At 41.9% G+C, this 20,196-nt stretch overlaps 1 protein-coding gene across 1 annotated transcript; it reads right to left on the bottom strand.

Annotated features, from left to right (window-relative positions):
• Positions 1-1,786: 1,786 nt before the first annotated feature.
• On the bottom strand, positions 1,787-18,455 carry STMP1 (short transmembrane mitochondrial protein 1). The gene is made up of 4 exons (XM_061415468.1): positions 18,450-18,455; positions 18,080-18,382; positions 4,992-5,045; positions 1,787-3,647 (listed from the first exon to the last, which is right to left on the bottom strand). Exons 1-4 carry the CDS (start codon positions 18,453-18,455, stop codon positions 3,573-3,575), a joined length of 438 nt encoding a protein of 145 aa, XP_061271452.1. The 3' UTR covers positions 1,787-3,572.
• Between the last annotated feature and the right edge of the window lie 1,741 nt (positions 18,456-20,196).

Raw genomic sequence — 20,196 nt, 5'->3', positions numbered from 1 at the left:
CACACCGTCTACTCTATTTACAGGGTGCCTTCCGCTCAGCCCAGCCTGGTACAGCTGCGCATGTAAGAGTGGCACTTTTCACACGCGGGCGCAGGACTCGGGTTTTGCAATGTCCCACCACACCCCAGGCACTTTCCACAAAACTTCACTGTTGGCCTGTTTCTCTCCCATGCCATCTGCTAGGTCTTCAGTGCTTGACTATGTGGCATCCAGATTTAGGAAAGGTATAAATAGAACATGTGAAAATCCAAGTTTCACAGACTCCCTATTAAGACCAGGCAACATCTCCAAGTATTTCCCCTTCACTGTCCTGCTCCTTTCCACGAGACAAGGCGTTAACAGACAGTGGGGGAAAAAAGAACTCACTCATCTGAGTAAGGCTGGGAAATGCTATGTGCAAAGTTCAGGCTGGGGAGCTGAAGAAAAGTCTCCTTTGCTTCAGTACAGTATATAGTGTTCCGTCAGGAGGAGTAACAGAGAAAGTATTTAAAATGTGGGAGAGCTTAGCAGAAAAGCAAACACCAGCACAGTATCTAGGGAGTGAACCACTCAGTGGAAATGAAAACACTATGCATGTCACACATGCTCCATGGACAAGTATGGACAACTGGAAAACCCACACATCCTAACTTTTCTCTAGAGTCACAGAAATGAAAATTGAGTAAATGAGTTAGAAAGAAGAAAACAAAACTGTCCCTTTAAACCAAAAACTGCTTAATTATCAGAAGAGAGGTCTAAAGACATCAACTGGTAACTTCAATTCATAAAATACAGTGCCAAGTAAGGTTCTTTTGGCTTTTTCTCTTTCTTTGGGTATTTTGTTTGGAGGTTACAGTTTAAGGATAAGGTTTCTAGTTCAATGTATTTTTTAGGTTCCCAACATCAACCCTGAAGTCTTACTTTTCACACGAGTAACTTTAGTAGTGTTTTATGTAACCCTCCTTTTAAAGTCAGGAGTAGCAGAAAGTCTCCTTAAATGACAACAGTGATTTTCACTTTTTAAAAGGCATGTCCCTCAGTGGTTCTTCCCATCCCTCCCCTGCTTTGTGAGGCAAAGCTCTCGACAAAACACCCAGGGAGTGCACCAGTCAGTGCCCTTATTACCGTCACCACATCCCCTAAAATCCGTGGTGGCTCTGGGTTCCTCCAACACTATCTCAGTGAAGATAACCCTGCCTGAGAACTCAGAGCTCCTTTTCACTCCTGCAAGGACCTAAAATTAGGAGAGGGGCTCTGAAGGTGACCAGGAAGTCGGCCTGTGTTCACTGTGGAGCAGTTTACATGGTGAAGGGCATTTCCTGGATGGCTCCCACTGGAAGAAATGATCCCCCTCATCGAGGTTAAGTGTCACTTCTGATAGAAGCTCTAAGTCCAAATGAGTTTCAATTACAACGTATGATTATAGAGACCTAATATTACAACATCTAAGTGACCCTCACCCCCAGAGCAGCCAGTCTGGGAGAACACATCCACAAATAACAATGCTCCGTAGGTGATAAAAAGAATCTGTCTTTGAAAACAGTTTTCTAAGTTTGTGGCATTTTGAATATTCTGAAGGATGGTAAATCTCTCTCCTTCAAGGCTGCAGTTCACTCTGCTAACAATTCAGTCATCCAAGAGCAAACCTTGCAAGCCAGGTGCTTTGGTCAATGTGGATACTACAGATTTTCATCAACAAAGCGAGTGACCAAAGAATAACAACAAATTTTGCACAGTTCATAGACTTTTGCTCCAAAAGTGAGTGCAGGGGGTGGAAAAAAAAAGTATTCAGACCCAAAGCAACATGTTTGGACGAGTATCTACTATTTATTGGCTGATTTTCAAAGCGCTGTGCTACACATCACACATTATTTCAGCTGTTTCTCACGGAAGCCCTCTGAGGTAGGTACAGGGAATGCAACAGTTTCAGAAAAATAAGCTGCTTGCCCCGATCACACTTCAAGGGACAAGTCAGTCCATAATATGATCCTAATCTGTCTCACACACCAGTACAACTCAACAGGGACAAAACTCATCTCCATGTATGAAAGATCCGTGTTTTCCAAGAGAAGCAGAATCACTTCATTTTATCATCACAGTAACAGTGGCATCACTGTCTGAAAAAAAGGTCTCTAAGCCATTCTTCCAGTTTACTGATTCTGCTAAAATGTCCTCAGAAATGGCATTATCAGTGAAGCTGCCCAACAAGCTCTCTGAAACAAAATGCCCAGTGAGATGGGACTTTATTTATATTTAGTGCACATCACCCTTCTAGGACTTCAGGATGGAGATATCCCCCTGCATTGACAAGTATAACATCAGGTTTAACAATACCACTGTAGTAGCAAGACAGAAAAAAACTTAGCATTTCTCAGGAGCGGATTAAATACATTATAGTATATTCGCTCAGTACAACCTTCTGCAGCCGAAAAATGAAAGCAGTCCTTTGTCCCTTCCAGACGGCCATGTAATGATCCCCACTGGGGAAGACTCTGCATAGAGCTTTTTATCATTTGTATAAAACCCCCATGTATGTTTATGTATTTAAGCACAAAATCTTTCCCAAAAGGATACAAGAAACTAGTGACAGTGTCTGACTCCAGTGGGAGGAACTATGAGCTGGAGGGTAATACAAATCACTTTTGTATTGACCCAGAGGAAAGTTATGTATTTAAACATTTTTTTACAACTAAAAAATTTTATGGACTGATTATGCATTGAAAAATTACAAAAGTAATTTCTGATTGCAGGAGAAAAACACAAAGTCTTATCAGAATCACTCTAAAGTTATAATGTATACACTTTTTTAATATAAAAATGCAGAAAATTTCCTTTATAGACAATTTCTCATAGATCTATCATGTAATGTCAAAAGTATCTGTAATCGCATTAACTATGATTCTCATGACTGAAAAGAGATTGATCAAATACATCTAGAAAAAAGAGGCACACTAGATTATGAATTCTACTGAAGACAAAGACCATTATTTTAAATACTTTTAAATTCCCCAATTCCTGATAGGATTCTCAGAACACAATTTCTTGGTTAATGAATAGTAAATTGATTTATTGGTGAAATTAGCAACTATGGAGCTTCCTGATGATATAAAATCAGTAGATAATTCACAGAAACTAGCTTCCAGATTTTCATTTTAATTATTACTGTGAAACAATATAATTTAGTACCAAATGTTTAAAAACCCATTATAATCACCAGACTCTGAAATACGCATCATTTGGATCTCATTAACTACATAAAACTCATCCATTTTTCTTTTGAAAAAGGTAGTAGAAATCCCAAAGAATAAGGGAGAGACTACTAATTAAAGGTATGATAACTAATCGAGCACCATGATTTCATTCTCAGGACCTCCCAAGAGGCTGGAAGGAGGAAGGAAGTAGTGAGGATGTTGGAGAAATAAGGGTTGCTCTTAACTTCTGGCCCCTTTTGTGCTGTGAGGCAATGCAAGGTCTAGCGAAAAAGAAAACTGTGGAGGCTGGAGATTAAAACAAAAGCTTTTGGTTCAAATGGTAAAGGAGGCCCTGGAGAGCAGTAGACTCAGTTTATCCAGAAGGCAGTGCTGGAGTTGGCTTCAGCAACTAGGGGGTTTCTTCTTGGCGTCCACGTCCTTTTTAATTTCTTCAAGTTTTTTAGCCAGGTTTGGTATCTTTAAAGAGAAAAGAGAATATCATCATTTTATGTCTACTTAGTCAGTATTTTTTCATTTCTCTTCCTCTAAAGTGAAATGGCTTCTTAACTGTCCTCTAAAAGAAACCTGATAAACAGCGGTGTTTCTTAACCTCAGAATTGCCTAAGAAAGATCCCTCCCTCCCCAAAAGTCAGACCCTGAGTTCTACTTTTATATACCCACTGAACTCCCTCAATCCAGTGCCAAGCAAAGTTGTTCAGTTCAGTTCAGTCGCTCAGTAGTGTCCGAGTCTTTGCAACCCCATGGACTGCAGCACACCAGGCCTCCCTGTCCATCACCAACTCCTGGAGTTTACTCAAACTCATGTCCATTCAGTCAGTAATGCCACCCAACCATCTCATCCTCTGTCATCCCCTTCTCCTTCCGCCTTCAATCTTTCCCAGCACCAGGGTCTTTTCAAATGAGTCACCTCTTCACATCAGGTGGCCAAAGTATTGGAGTTTCAGCTTCAACAACAGTCCTTCCAATGAACACTTAGGATTGATTTCCTTTAGGATGGACTGGTTGGATCTCCTTGCAGTCCAAGTGACTCTCAAGAGTCTTCTTCAACAGCACAGTTCAAAAGCATCAATTCTTTAGCACTCAGCTTTATGGTCCAAATTTTCTTTATAGTCCAAGCAAAGTTGTACGTGTAAACAATAAATGTGACGTAACTTAACAAGCACCTGCCTAGAAGATCACATGACTCCAGTTTAAGGATGACAGTTAATTCTCTTTGTCACACTAAAAACTTCACTACAAATCAAAAGTTAAAATCATGTCTTCTTTCCTTGTCTCCTTAAAAGAAACATTACATTTCAGGATTCCCATTCATGGGCAGTTGTGTCACCTGATTTTCAACTTACACATCTGTAAAGTGAAGCTAATACAACTCCCTACTTCACGGAATTCTGTCCTTACATGTGTAGCACTAAATGGATCACCTCCAAACTACTCAGTCATCTCTACAGCCGGGTAGCAGGGACTGGAAAGACTGTTCAGTGAAGTCTCACTTCACGTGATTTTCCACAGAACTGTAAGACTCCCAACAACGTTACTCTGCGCTAACAAACACAGCTCACGGTCACCATGAGACCACCTAAACTGATAGGATTTTGTTCTCTTAGGGTGAAATGTAGGTCAGGTGCTTCTGTGAGTTCTATTTTTTCAGACAATGGAAAATCTTTCTATAAAATTCAGGACTTTCCTCTCAGACCTATGGACCACCTTGTTTATGCTGGAAGGCATACTTTACTTCAAGAAACACGAGTCACTATACACTAGGTATGTGGAATCAAGGAAGACATGAATATGGTCACTTACGTCATAGTTTTGAGCCAGATACATTCCCACCACGTTGCCAAGAGTAAATCCAAGCTGTAAGAATAGAATAGGAAGAGTCACACTGGAGACTGAGTTCTGTGCCATCTGATACCAACCAGACGACATGAACAGTGTTCTTACCAAACCAGATGACACAGAGAGTATTCTCCTAAGGAACTCAGGACAGTTAGAAGACCTTAGTGCCCAGTCCAGAGGAGTGCATAGCATGAAGTTCACATCTTTCTTCTATAAAATAGGCATGGAAATATCCTCCCACAAGGTTAAATAGTATATGGTAGAACTAAACACATCGACCTTACAAAGACTTGGCTGTAAGTTCTAGAAACTCAAGCCAAAATCTGATTTTTGTTAAGAGCCACAGTTTGGTATATTTTTAATGGGGGGTGGAGTGGTTATGAGATTTGTTATTTCTTGCTACATCAAGTAAAAAGTATCCAATTTTAAAAAGTATCTAGCTAAATCATAGAATTTTAGAAAATGAAGGGACATTCACAGTTCAAGCTTTTCAATTTTTAAGAGGCACCTTGTCTAAGACATGAAGTAACTTGTTCAGGGTCTTTCATCACAGGAGCACAGGACAACCTAAAGCAGATTCACACTCAAAAACTAAAATATACAATGACAGAAAGCAAGAGACTGTCACACAACTGAAAGAGCATATGGCTTAGCTCTCTGGCTTGGGTGGAGTCTAATGGGCAGGGCACTTAAAACCTGCAGAGACCACAGGTCCCCTAACCAGCTCTGAATCAGTGGCAAGAGACACATGCACAACCTTAAGAGAACTCACCCCACTCCAGTACTGTTGCCTGGAAAATCCCATGGATGGAGGAGCCTGGTAGGCTGCAGTCCATGGGGTCGCTAAGAGTCGGACAGGACTGAGCGACTTCCTTTCACTTTCCACTTTCCTGCATTGGAGAAGGAAATGGCAACCCACTCCAGTGTTCTTGCCTGGAGAATCCCATGGATGGAGAAGCCTGGAGGGCTGCAGCCCATGGGGTCGCTTCAATCAGACACGACTGAAGCGACTTAGCAGCAGCAGCAGTGTTTATCTCTTCCTGAACTTCCTGTCTTCCTGTCTTCCTGAACAAAAACTGCTTCATGAAAATCCCTGCACACCAAAAGAGCTTCAAAGTTCCTTCAGCTTGGAGTTTTAACGATGATCTATAATTTCCTGCCTTTCCTCCACCCTGCCCTCAGTGGGCTTCCCTGGTGGCTCAGATGGTAAAAAAAATCTGCCTGCAATTCAGGAGAGCCAGGTTCAATCCCTGGATAGGGAAGATCCCCTGGAGATGGGAACGGCAACCCACTACAGTATTCTTGCCTGGAGAATTCCATGAACAGAGGAGCCTGGTGGGCAACAGTCATGGGATAGCAGAGAACTGGACACGACTAAGCATCTAACACTTTCAACCAATAATTTAAAATGCCCAACTGAACACATAACTTCTAATTTTATAAATTTGAACTTGCAACTGATTTTTTATTATTTTCTTTAGTTACTGTAGCTCCTAATAAATACACAGCAGAGGTTAACATAGAAAAATAAAGCATTGCACTTAGCACCAGTGGTTGAATTATCTTCAAGTTGGAGACGCATATGGAGACAGAACACAGCTGGATCCTTTCTAAGCCTTAAGCTTACTAAGCTTTAAACACCCATAATTTAAATGGGTTTGTTAGTAGGAAGCAGAAAAGAGACTATCAAGTCAAAACATACACTGTTTTCTGAACATTTGATTATTCAAACATAGCTTGTGAAATACTTTTACCAATGTGGCACCAAGAAGCCAAATGATTTTTTCCCACGCCCATGGGTTGAAACCAGGAAGTAAGAGGTTTTCCAAATCCAGAAAGAGTATTAAATTTGCTTAAAAAGAGAAGGGGGAAAAATCACCTAAGAATGTTAGCTCTAACACCAAACAGAAAGAACAGAAGGTTGAAAAATTTCAAGAAAAATAGATTGTGGTTCTACACTATCTAGCTGTGTACCTTCAGGCAAGACACTTAACCTCCTTGGTGCTATGCTGATTTGAGGCTCCTGACTTACAAAAAAATTATACTAACCATCTTCCTTCCAGCTTCAAAATTCTAGGATTCTTGGTTCTTACCAAGTGTGTCTCAAAATGAATAAGGCAAATCTAAATATGATTTCATTCTGGCAATTTCACTAGCACCAGGGCAATTAAAAACAAAAACAAAAAAAAACAGTTATTTGAAACACAAAACAAAAATCATGGGTCTCTAGGCAAGTCATGAGTCTCTGGACAAGTCATCCAACTCGTTTCAAAATACTGCTATGTCTACCAATGGGATATTGTGAAACTACATACACAACTTAGAGAAATGGTGCACATGAAGAGAAGCTGGAGGAAAATGTATGACAGTAGAAAAGCATTTGTATGTTGTTCATGGAATACTCGATAGGCAAGTTTAGAGAGGTAAGAAATTTTAATCGGAATAAATAAAGGATTAAAAAAAATAACATCTGTATCTGAGGAACGAGGTGGCACCCCACTCCAGTACTCTTGCCTGGAAAATCCCATGGATGGAGAAGCCTGGTAGGCTGCAGTCCATGGGGTCGCTAAGAGTTGGACACGACTGAGCGACTTCACTTTCACTTTTCACTTTCATGCAATGGAGAAGGAAATGGCAACCCACTCCAGTGTTCTTGCCTGGAGAATCCCAGGGACGGGGGAGCCTGGTGGGCTGCCGTCTATGGGGCCGCACAGAGTCGGACACGACCGAAGCAACTTAGCAGCAGCAGCAGCAGCAGAGCTCAGGTCACGAATGAGCCAGAAGCCTCTCCACAGGGCAGGAATGCTTAACTTCCTCCAAGTCAAGACCTGGAGGCCTCCTCAGTGGTCCATCCGGATGGCTGGATGCTATCGCCACGGCCCCCCCACCCCTACCCCCATCCCCAAAGCACTCCCTGCAGAGAAGATAAGCAGAAGGAAGGGAGTGCCTTCCTCCCAAGCTCAACACTAAATACATCCTGATTATGTCCTTTCTGCAATGATTCTGAGACTCTAGGAATATGTAGCTGCTTCTCACAAACATATTGGGGACAATAAATGGTAAAACACCAGAAGTTTGGGAACTGAGGAGTGACATGAGCAAAGCTACGTAGAGGACAAATGGGTGAGAAGAAATCTGAAAAACATCCTCCCAAATACATCTGGCCTCTAAAGGTTTTGATTGAAGGATTGCAGTCCCTTATATACCAAAAATCAGTTTCATATCCAGCCCTGTGACAAGATTTCAAAATGGTCTCTTTTCTTAAAGAATTTATATGATGTACAGAAAGAAAAGCTACACATTAAGCACAATATTATAACAACAGACAGGACCCTGCACAGGACCTTGAATGTAACAGATGCATGAAAAACCAGAACTGGGTCATGCATTAAGTAACAAAATGAATGACACAGAAGTGCTTCTTCTAAGAAACCATACCTGAAAGAGATCAGTGTACCTCAACTTGTTATTAAAGGCTCTAAAGATGCTAAGGAAGTGTTAAAATTTAAACTGGCAAAGGGACGTGACTCTGGAGAATCAAGGTACAAGACAGGAATGACAACGTGATGACCTGAATAAAAGAAATAGGCCCAATGAGAAAAGAAGATTTGAACAAAAAATGGAGAGAAATACCAGTATGGAGAGCCAGGTGGGGCTAACTGATGGACTTCAAAAAACCAGCAAGCACGTTTAGTTCTCATGCCAAAGGGTAGGAAACCACTGCCTGCTCTTTACCAGCAGCAACGTGATGAAGCACCATTCTGTCAGCATTCACCTGACAGCTGTACCCAAAACAGCGGAATAAAGAGACAAGCAGAGAAGGCAAGCAAACACGAATGGTTTTTCTTCTTAAAAATCAAGATCAATGGAGTAGAATAAAGGGTCCAAGAATAAATCTTTACATTTATGGTCATGTGATTTTCAACAAGGGTGCTAAGCAGCCAATGGGAGAAGGATGGTCTTTGCAAGGAACGATGCTGGGACAACTGCATATCCACATAAAAAGGAACAAAGCTGACACCTACTTCACATCACAAACAAAACTTAACTCAAAAGGGATCAAAGACCTAAATATAAGAGCTTAAACTATAAATCTCTTTTAAAAATGGATAAATCTCACTTTGTCAAAATTTAAAGTGTTTGTGTTTCAAAGAATACCAAGATGGTGAAGACAACCACAGAATGAAATATGTGCACATCATGTATCTGATAAAGGACCTGTGCTCAGAATATATAAGGAACTCTTGACTGAATGATAAAAAGACAACCTAATTTTAAAATGAGCAAAGGATTTGAAGAGACATTTCTCCAAAGAAGAAATACAAATAAACAGCCAACAATCACATGGAAAGATGCTCAACATCATTAGTCATTAAGGAAATGCAAATCAAACCCACAAGGTGCCTCATTACATCCACTAGGACGACTTGAATGAAAAAGATGAGCAAGTGCTGGCAAGGAAAGGCAGAAAATGGAACATACGCTGCTGGTGGGGATGCAACATGATGCAGCCACTATGGGAAAGTCTTGCGAATCCTCCAAAAGCTGAGCAGAGTTACCATCTGATGCACCAATTACACTTTAGGGTACATAAGCCATAAAACTGACACAGGTATCTACACAAAAAAACTTGTACATGAATGTTCACAGCAGGAGTATTCTTAATAGCCAAATGGTGGAAACAACCCAAACGTCCATCAACTGGTGAATGAATTAACAAAATGTGGTGTATTCATACAATGCAATATAGCCATAAAAAGGAATGAAGCACTGATCCATGCTAAAACATGGATGAACCCTGAAAACATTATGCCAATGAGAGGCAGTCAGAAAAGACTACATATTTATATGATTTCACTAAAAGAAAAGTCCAGGACAGGCAAATCCAGAGAGACACGAAATGAGTTACTGTCCAGGGTTGGGTGTGAGGGGAATGAGAAATGAATGCTAATGGTATGGAGTTTCTTTGGGAGGCAATGAAATATAGTTGTTGTTTAATCACTAAGTCATGTCTGACTCTTTGTGACCCCATGGAATGAAGCGTGCTAGGCTTCCCTGTCCTTCACTATCTCCCAGAGTTTGTACAAACTCATGTCCATTGAGTCAGTGATGCCATCCCACCATCTCATCCTCTGTCAGCCCCTTCTCCTCCTGCCTTCAATCTTTCCCAGCATCAGGGTCTTTTCCAATGAGTCAGCTCTTCACATCAGGTGGCCAAGGTATTGGAGCTTCAGCATCAGTCCTTCTAATGAATATTCAAAGTTGATTTCCTTTAAGATTGACTGATTTGACCTCCTTGCTGTCCAAGGGATTCTCAAGAGTCTTCTCCAGCATTACAATTCAAAAGCATAATTTATTCTTCAACGCTCAGTCTTCTTTACATTCTGTCAGATCCATAAATGACTACTGGAAAAAACATAACTTTGATATATACAAACCTTTGTCAGCAAAGTGATGTCTCTGCTTTTTAACACTCTCTAGGTTTGCCAGGGCTTCCCTTGTGGCTTAGCTGGTAAAGAATCCGCCTGCAGGAGACCTGGGTTTGATTCCTGGGTTGGGAAGATCCCCTGGAGAAAGGAAAGGCTACCCACTCCAGTATTCTGGCCTGGAGAATTCCATGGACTGTATAATCCATGGGGTCACAAATGGTAGGACACAACTGAACAACTTTCACTTTCACAGGTTTGCCATAAATATCCTTCCAAGGAGCAAGTGTCTTTTAATTTCATGTGGAGCCCACGAAAATAAAATCTGTCACTACTTCCATGTTTTCCCCTTCTATTTGCCATGAAGTGATAGAATCGAATGCCATGATCATAGTTTTTTTTTTTGAATGCTGAGTTTTAAGCCAGCTTTTTTCACTCTCTTCTTTCACTCTTATCAAGAGGCTTTTTTTAGTTCCTCTTCTATTCCTCCAATTAGTGGTATCACCTACATGTCTGAGGTTGTTGATATTTCTCCCAGCAATTTTGATACCAGCTTGTGATTGATCCAGCCCGGCATTTCGCATGATGTATCCTGCATAAAAGTTAAATAAGCAGAGTGACAATATACAGCCTTAACGTACTCCTTTCCCAATCTGGAACCAGTCCATTGTTCCATGTCTGGTTTTAACTGTTGCTTCTTGACCTGCATACAGGTTTCTCAGGAGATAAGTAAAGTTAGATATAAAAATTAGATAGTGGTGATTCTTGCACAAGTCCGTGAATATACCACTAAATCCAACTGTATGGTTTGGGAACTACATTTCAAAACTATTAAAAAAAAAATAAAGTAAGATTTGGGACTTTTCCGGCAGTCCAGGGGTTAGGACTCCACCCTTCCCCTACAGGGGGGCAAGGGTTTGATCCCTGGTTGGGGGACTAAGATCCTGCATGCAACATAGCCCAGCCAAAACAAACAGTAAGAATGGGTAGAATATCAGCTATATGGGATAAAATTGAGAAAATCAAAGACAACTTTGAGGTTTCGAGATTGGACAAAAGTTTAAAAAGAATGGAAATGTCAGATGAAAAAATGAGGACCATTAGACTAAGGCTTTGTTTTGTATATGAGAGGTCTACTGAAAATGTTGTCTGTCAATTCTTTTTTTTAAATATATAGACACATGAGGGGCTTAGTTACAACACTGTATCTCTTAACATAAAGAAGCACCAAGTCCTAAAAAGCAGAGAGTCAACTTCGAAGCAATCTGACTCCTCTGGATGATGCTCAACTCCTGCCCCCAACAAAAAGTTGCTATGTGTGTAGCTCCATAAATAAAGCTACAATTTTTATCTGGAAATGGTTACTGGCAATAATTCAGAATGAATACTACCTGACATGTCTGAAATAAGACCCATTAAATCACGTATTCAAAAAGTACACACCCAAACCAAGTTACAACATACAATCTGAACCATCTTATATTTGCCAAGAAGGATTTATGAAATCTAAAAATAATCTGATTGTGTTTAGCAAATATAACTAGCATTCAAAAGGACACCTAAAAATGTTTCACAGTCTCAGATGAAAAAAACTACACACTGACAAGAAAACCAAAAGTATACATTATCTGACATTAATAAAAAGGTAAACCGACAATTTTACTTCTCAAGCTTAGTCTCAGCTATAGAAGCTGTCAGAGGATCTCTCTGTTCCAAGGAAGCAGGGGGAAAAGTTACCTTTTTTGTGCCTTAGTCTTTTAAACACTCAACACTTGGTGTAGAGATAATCATCAAATGTTTAACAACTGCTTCAGTAACAATAAAACTCAAATTCTACCCCCCTCTACTAACACTACATAGAAGTACATTATTAAGGTGTAAGCTAGGGTTTATATTCTATACTTTTCCTTAAAGAATGAAGAAAGAAAAACAACCAAAAAAAAAAGCTATTAATTTTTCAATTGAGCCAGTAAATTAAACAGAGACATTCATGGAAGTTAGCCAGTAACACTCTGAATAGCAGGGCATCAGGTAGAACTGGTGTGACTATTCTCAAAGAAGCTAATTCAAATATTCAAATATCTTATGAATATCTGACAGTAGTAATCAAGTAAAAAAGGAGTATCTAATTATAAATAAATGAAATCAATCCCAAAGTACTAAGTGTCATTTGCTTGGGAAATCTAACTATAAAGTATGTTTCTTCTTCCTGTGACCTTTATGATCTATTCTAGAAAGACAAGACAAAATAAAATATTGTACATCAAGATGCAGTAAACAAAACACAGAGCATCAGCAAATGATCTGAATGGGCCACACAGATTAAATGCCTTGTGTTAGAAATCTAATTCATATTAACATATTAAAGGAGAAAAGTCATGATCACTAGATGGGGAAAAAGCACAATAAAATTCTATTGCCTATCTCAATAAAAACTCCTAAGAAATAGAAGTGACTGAGTAGAGTGAAAGTCGCTCAGTCGTGTCTGACTCTTTGCAACCCCATGGACTACACAGTCCATGGGATTCTCCAGGCCAGAATACTGGAGTGGGTAGCCTTTCCCTTCTCCAGGGGATCTTCCCAACCCAGGGATCGAACCTAGGTCTCCCGCACTGCAGGCTGATTCTTTACCAGCTGAGCAACAAGGGAAGCCCAAGAACACTGAAGTGGGAGGCCTATCCCTTCTCCAGTGGATCTTTTCCACCCAGAAATCAAACCGGGGTCTCCCACATTGCAGGTGGATTCTTTACCAACTGAGCTATCAAAAGAGTTCCATGAATCTGTTAGAAAATATAAGAAACACAAACATCCTACTAAAACCTGAGAAGCATTTCCACTCAAAACAGAAACAAAACTAGGACATTCACTCTACTTCTACTACAAGGCCTGACTTGAGAGTCAGAACAGGAGAGCGGGAAAGAAGTGGAAAAGAACACAGAACTGTCATTTTTGTCTTCCCTGGAGATACGAGTGCCTTCATAGTACTGCCTTCTCCGATTCACTGTCAAGTGAATCTACAAACTACTGGAGCTAAAAGGCAGACAAGGATGCTAGATACAGAATCAATATTATCATTAGCACTTCTATACATCAGCAACAACTAATTCAACAATGGTGAAATTGAGTCATCCTAAAACTAAGTACCCTTGCCTAGTTTATGATTAACCAACCTCTTTATCCAAAACTTCATTCCTGGCAACTCAAGACTCTCTGAGTCTGCCCATGTGTCTATCCACACATAGTGTACTCTTTTTCCTCCTAATCAACACTTGACTTGTTTCACTACAAAAAACAAACAAAAACTTCATCCCGTTTTCTTGTCCCGTCTGACCTCAACCCTGTGCTAAATGAACACTAATCAACCAGTGTTAGATGACTAAAGTTGTTGCTAATGCTGTCATTAATAAAACAAGGTCCTACTGTATAGCACAGGGAACTACAGTCAGTACCTTGTGATGAACCGTAATGGAAAAGAGTACAAAAAAGAATGTTTATTTGTATATATGTATGGCTGAATCACTTTGCTGTACAGCAGAAATTACCACATTATAAATCAACTGTACTTCAACAAAAATTTTTAAAATAGTATCATTAATGTACTAAAAGTGCTACTGTCAATAACATCATTAATGTACCAAAATTGGTGCTGTGCATATCATCACTAATATACAAACTCAGGTTCCTTCTCCAGGATAAGATGAGCTAACAGACTCCTGAGTCACAGGCCACAGAACTGTAAACCAGGGACAACCCTGACACCAAAACTACCACTAAGAAAGGTCACAGAAACATCATAAGACAATGGCCCCAGCTTCTTGGTTCTCCCCTCTTTGAAAGCCCCACTCTCAAAGACGAAGCTGGAGCAGATCTGAGCCTTGTGCTTGGTGCCTTGCAATACAATCCTTACTTTGCAGCAAACACTGCTGTCAGAGTTTACTTTTCTGTACAACAGGCACACAAGCTCTCTGCTCAGTTATAATGTAATGATAAAAAAGATGTCACATGAGCCAACAACAAAACTAAAAAAGCACCTAGGCATACTAGGTAAGACTAAACACAGTAAAAGTGAAACAACAATAAAAAACTACTAAGCAAAACTAAAAAGTACCTAGAAAAAGCAAGACTATCACTAAGAAATTAAAAAAAAAAAAAACCCTGATGAAAGACCCTAAATAAATGGGAAGATGGATTACAACAATGTAAAGCTTTCAAGAGTGAAGTCATCAGGATGGCTTGTGGAAAAAGGTGGGAGCTGGGCCACTAAGAGGAGCTGTGAAGGGAAGAAGGCGGATAAGGGGGAAGTGGGACGATGTGACAGCAGCAAGGTCCATACCCTGGGGTGGACCGGTGAGATTAGCCCAGCAACCCACGTCAGAGGATACACGTTGAAGGGCGGTGGGAAAGGAAACCTTAAAAATCAAGTGACAGTGGTCGTGACTTGATGGGGAAGGACACAGGGACCTGCCACAGTTTCCGAGCACGTGAATAAGACAGATCATCCTGGATGACTACTCTGGCAGCTGCGAGACAGGACAGAACCAAGGGGTCAAGGGAAACACAACGAACCAGAGGCAACAGCCTTGCTACTCTATGGCCGATCAGATTATACTGGGAGTGCTATGTTTAAAAAAAAAATTCAAAAACCAGAATATTCAGAGAAGGATGACCATAAGAAAGAGTGGAAGAAGTAGAGATGGACAGCCTCATGACAAGACTGGTGGGAGCAGGCAATTAGAGAGCAGCACCAAGGTATTTTTCTTAAACAGGTAAAAGGTCGTCATGTGAACTAGAACTGCTTTTTAACATCAAAGAGTAGAACCAGGTAAGAAGACACTGACCAAAAGTGCAAGAGAACCTGAGAAAACGGAGAGCCTGCTGTAACTGGAGGTGACTGGATATGAACTGGATGCCTCCTCAGAAGCAGAGACTTCAGCACTTAACTCTTAAGACTTATTCAACTAGAGAATCTAAAATAATTTCTCTAACTCATACCTAACTAGGCTAGTGCAGCCAGTCCAAGGATGGAAGGAAGAAGACCTGCTCTACAAACCTGGCAATGGAAACAGAGACAGAACTTGTCCTAAGGTAAGTAATGAAGACTTGATGGCTTAAAGCAAAAATAACTTACTGAGTGCTTACTATGCGCAAGGCAGCATTTTAACTCCTTTTCAGGAATTAATTCATGTTCTTCACAACCCTGTTAAAGCAGGTACTATTACTGTTCACTTTATGTTGGGGAAACTGAGGCACAGAGCAGTTAAGTAACTTGCCCCAAAAATATACAGTACATAAATGTGCCAGACACAGCAAGTAAATGACATGAAGAATGAAGGAGAGAACTAAGTCGAGATTATGTCAATATTTCAAGTTAATGAAAGCCAGGGCTAGGGGAGAAAGAAGTTAGGTGTGGAGTGCGGGGTGGGGAGTGAAAGAGGTAACGGGTCCCCCACATGTTGGGTCTAAGAGGGTTGGACAAGAGATGTTCAGGAGGCAGCTGATGATGGGGAACTGAACTCAGAAAAAAGGACTCAAGGTAGTTTTGGAAGCGGTCAACGGAGGTGAAGGCAACAGCATGACAAGGAACACGTCCCCTAAGGGTGTTGAAAAAAAGAAAGTCAAGGTCTGAGACCTGAGAAACACCCAGAAACCAAAAGAAGGGAACAGCAGCCAGTACAAACCGGAGAGCTTAGATAAGGCAATTTCCCAACTGGTATGCCGAGATACTGCTGCTCTCGGCCCTTGGAGCAGCCAGAACCCGGGGCTTGCCACCTGTACTCTGTGCAGCTTCTTCCAGAAAAACAAGTCCCCGGGTGGTACACTGTGTAAGAATACTGAAAAGCACTGAGACGCGGGATCCAAAAGCTGAGGAGGACGGATTAAAGAGGAGAAATAAGAGTAACAGGGGCTGCTCCTGCAAGAGAGAAGAGAACCAACCCATCACCCCATCAAAGTTCAGAAGGCAGCATACACAAACCATCAGCAGAGCCCATCACACCAGGCTTCCCTCGAAAGGCTTCGAAAGCTTCCTTAAACCAAACCGTGGCTACACCATGCTGGAAGTGAGGAGGCCACTGCAGTAAAATCAAGGTGGAAAGAGGCGCCAGGACCACAGGAATAAGTTTTGACATGTACGGGATGGATAACGGGCAAATACTGTAATCCAAAGAGAAATGAGGAATGAAGAGAATATATTAATATAAGCAACACGATCAGGTGCAGTGGTCCTCAAATGGTGTTCCAGGAAATGACAACTGCAGGAAACATCTTGGAGGGTTCCGAAATGGGTGGTGACAATACACCCTCCAAGATATTTTCTATCCCATTACTTTCCAAACCTGTTCAGCACGACCTTTCTGAATCCATGTCCTTCCAGTTACCAATGAGCTACAGCTGAAGTAGGAGACTCAAGGACATCATCTTACACTTTGGGGCCCATCCTGTTTTTAACCTGAGTGCTTCCTACAACTATAAGGCAGTAATTATTTCTACTGACTCCTAGTCAGGGCACTGGAGAAACTTCCAGAGGTGTAGCCATGTCTTGGTTAGGCAGTTCACTGTCAGGGATACCCTCTTTTGGTCTGTAAGATTGAAAAATCAACTGCCATCTCAAAAAGGACAGAGGGACACTTTTTCTTCTTTAATCTCTTTGATAAAGAATATAACAATTGGAACGAACACAACATTGTAATTACTCTCCAATAAAAATTGAAAAAATTTAAAAAAAAAATCATCCCAAACTGGGAAATAAAACAAAAGGACAGCATCTCGTTTCAGCATGCTGGGGGGGGAGGGAGGGGGGGAGAATGTAACATTTGGGAAAGTATCTCATTCCAAGAGTACTCAGTTTCCATGGGCCACCTGGAAGGTTTTCAGAATACTCGACTCTTATCACTCAGAGTTTAAGAATCAAGTTTTGAAGGCACAAAAGCCTGGGAAGAAAGGCTCTCAGGCTGAAATCCGGCAAGTCCTCCTGAAACCTTCAACAAGGCAATCTTTGCCAGAAAACCTGTTTCTAACTTAAGGAGAGCCATGAAAAATAATTTGCTTACTCACGGTAACACTCATTTTCGCCCAGAATGAGCATTCTGGAAAAATTACTTGTTCACCACGGCCTGACTCACGTATGTCAGCAACCAGCTATCCTCAGTCTGGAAGCTATAAAAGGTCTGAGGAGGGCTCCCTCGGTCTCTAACTCCGGCGGCTCACGAATTTCGAGTTTATTCCTGGCCCTCCTGTGTTCTCAAAGATGGCAACCAGCAGGGCTCCAAGCCGCGGACGGGGTACGTGTTTAAGTCGGGGGTGGGAGGGCCGAAAAGTCATTAAGGAGCCAACACAAGGAATGCACACAAAGCACGCGTGGCCCATCATACAACACCTTTGAAAACACACCTACGCTCTGACACCTCAAAAGTTTTAGGGACTTGAACGGCGTCAGAAAAATGGTGAAAGGATATGAGTGAGGCAGAACAAAAACACCCACCGCCCACCCGGACAGGCGACGAGCAGGAGCCAGGGTTTGCGGGACCCACGCCCAGGCACCCCCCAAGGCCGGCACGAGGGGGGGCGTCCGGAGCCCCCGAGAGCTCTGGGCCAAGCTCCGGGTCGCTCCTCGGCAGCTCCACTCACCAAGAACTGGAGCATAGTGTCGGAAAAGTGGGCGCAAACAGCGGCTGCAGCTCCGAAGGCCGTCGGGACCTGCCTCCCCCGGCGCGATGGGCGGCGCCCGCGGCCAACTTCCGGCTCACGCCCCGCTCCGCGCCTCCCGCCTTGCTTCACCCGGAAGCTGTTCCTGGAGCCCCCCGTAGTGGAGCACCTGGGGATCACCTCCTGAACTGCGAGGTGGCGAGAGGTCTGGCGAGAGGGCGCTGTGGCCCGGTAGGAGAAAGTCCCAAGGCCCAAGTCAGGCTGGAAGCTTTGAACATTCAGATTCTAGAGCCCAGTCCTCAAATACCGCTTCTATAAACCTGGGTCGGGGCCCAGTAGTCTGTATGATTACCGGCATCCCAAAGACCAGTCTTTGAACTCCCTGACCTAGAAGGACCACAGGCAAAGCAGAATCACCTGTGGAGTTTTTGCGGTATACTCCACTGGGGCTTCCCAAGTGGCACTAGTGATAAAGAAACTGCCTGCCAATACAGGAGTCTCGAGTTTGATCCCTGGGTGGGGAAGAAATGACAACCTGCTCCAGTGTTCTTGCCTGGGAAATCCCATGAACAGAAGACCCTGGCAGTCCACGGGGTCTGTAAACAGTCAAACGCAACCTACTGATTAAACAACCACAGTTTATCAAAACTAAAACCCTAATAACTAGGAAGAATGTACTCACCTCTTTTTGATTTTCTAATTCCAGCAAACTAACACAGTAAAAGCAACACATTAAGATCCTATATTTATTTAGTATTGTTGAGGAATGGGCTGCGCTGATAGCTCAGTTGGTAAAGAATCTGCCTGCATTGCAGGAGAACCCAGTTTAATTGCTGTAGGGAAGATCCCCCGGAGAAGGGATAGGCTACCCACTCCAGTATTCTTGGGCTTCCCTTGTGGCTCAGCTGGTAAACAATTGAATAGATGATCTATGCTCCAAAAAATGATTGAGGAATAGGTGGCCTATGCTCCAAATGCTTTAAAAAACAAAAAACAACCATCTAAAATCTTTTTCAATCTCCTTTAAGGCTTTGCTGAAGAGCACAGGAAACATCCACATCCACCAGCCTCTCTCCCAGTGCCCCAGGGAACAATGCTGAGTCAGGTGTGCACCCTGTTAGCCTCCCCCTGTTATATTTATTACACAAACAGCATTTCTTGTCAGCCTTCAAAGCAATATACAGTACAGCTGCAGTTCTTCCAGCTTCTCTTTTCCACACACTTCTCCACTGCCCTAACTTCTGATCCCCATTCTGCTGTTAATTTTGGAAGAAATGGTGGCAAAACAAAATAATGCTCAGTAAATCCCAAATCTTAACTATCCCAAACTAGCTCTCTGTCCTATGGAAGGCTTCACCTATCAGAGGGTTATAAAATGCTTTGATTCTGTACCTCAGGCTCTTTCCTGATATTTCTGTGTTCATGCCTGTGTGCAACATGATAAAGCTTACCATATGCCTGATTAGTGGAGCAACAGTCAGGCTTACTGGAGAAGGAAATGGCAACCCACTCCAGTATTCTTGCCTAGAGAATCCTGTGGACAGAGCAACCTGGTGGGATGTTGTCCATAGGGTCGCACAGAGTTGGAAACAACTGAAGCGACTTAGCATGCATGCATGCACTGGAAAAGGAAATAGCAACCCACTCCAGTGTTCTTGCCTGGAGAATCCCAGGGACAGAGGAGCCTGGTGGGCTGTCGTCTATGGGGTTGCACAGAGTCAGACATGACTGAAGCAACTTAGCAGCAGCAGCAGTCAGGCTTACTATGTCTTGGACCAGTTACTTATTTATTCACATCTCTCTAAAAATGCTCTTTATTAACAGGATGCTTTGCAGTTAAAGATTGATGTTTGTCAGTGTTAGGCAATAGATTAATTTCAAAATATAACAATGACAAAGTCTTTTTTAAATGCCTAAAATGTCATGGACATTTTATTAAGAAAAAAAATTATAGAATTAAGTATTAATTTTCTGCCACTACTTGAGGGTCAAGACTCTTTCCCCTCTCAGCAGTCTCTTCTATATACTGGGCTGAAATAATTGGTGACTGGAAAGTGGGCCATGGACTTGCAGATGATGTAGTCACATGCACATAAATA

The sequence above is a fragment of the Bos javanicus genome, chromosome 4 (assembly GCF_032452875.1).
Source record: "Bos javanicus breed banteng chromosome 4, ARS-OSU_banteng_1.0, whole genome shotgun sequence".
Taxonomy (NCBI): Eukaryota; Metazoa; Chordata; class Mammalia; order Artiodactyla; family Bovidae; genus Bos; species Bos javanicus.
The sequence above is the reverse complement of the archived record's forward strand: the minus strand, read 5'-3'. Positions and strand labels throughout refer to the sequence as shown.

Bases quoted from the DNA above. Each gene is read 5' to 3' on its own strand.
- STMP1 (XM_061415468.1), bottom strand. The intron at 5,046-18,079 runs GTGAGTGGAGCT...CTATTCTTACAG, and splicing joins ACACTATGCTCCAGTTCTTG to CTTGGATTTACTCTTGGCAA. The intron at 3,648-4,991 runs GTAAGTGACCAT...TTCTCTTTAAAG, and splicing joins ATCTGGCTCAAAACTATGAC to ATACCAAACCTGGCTAAAAA.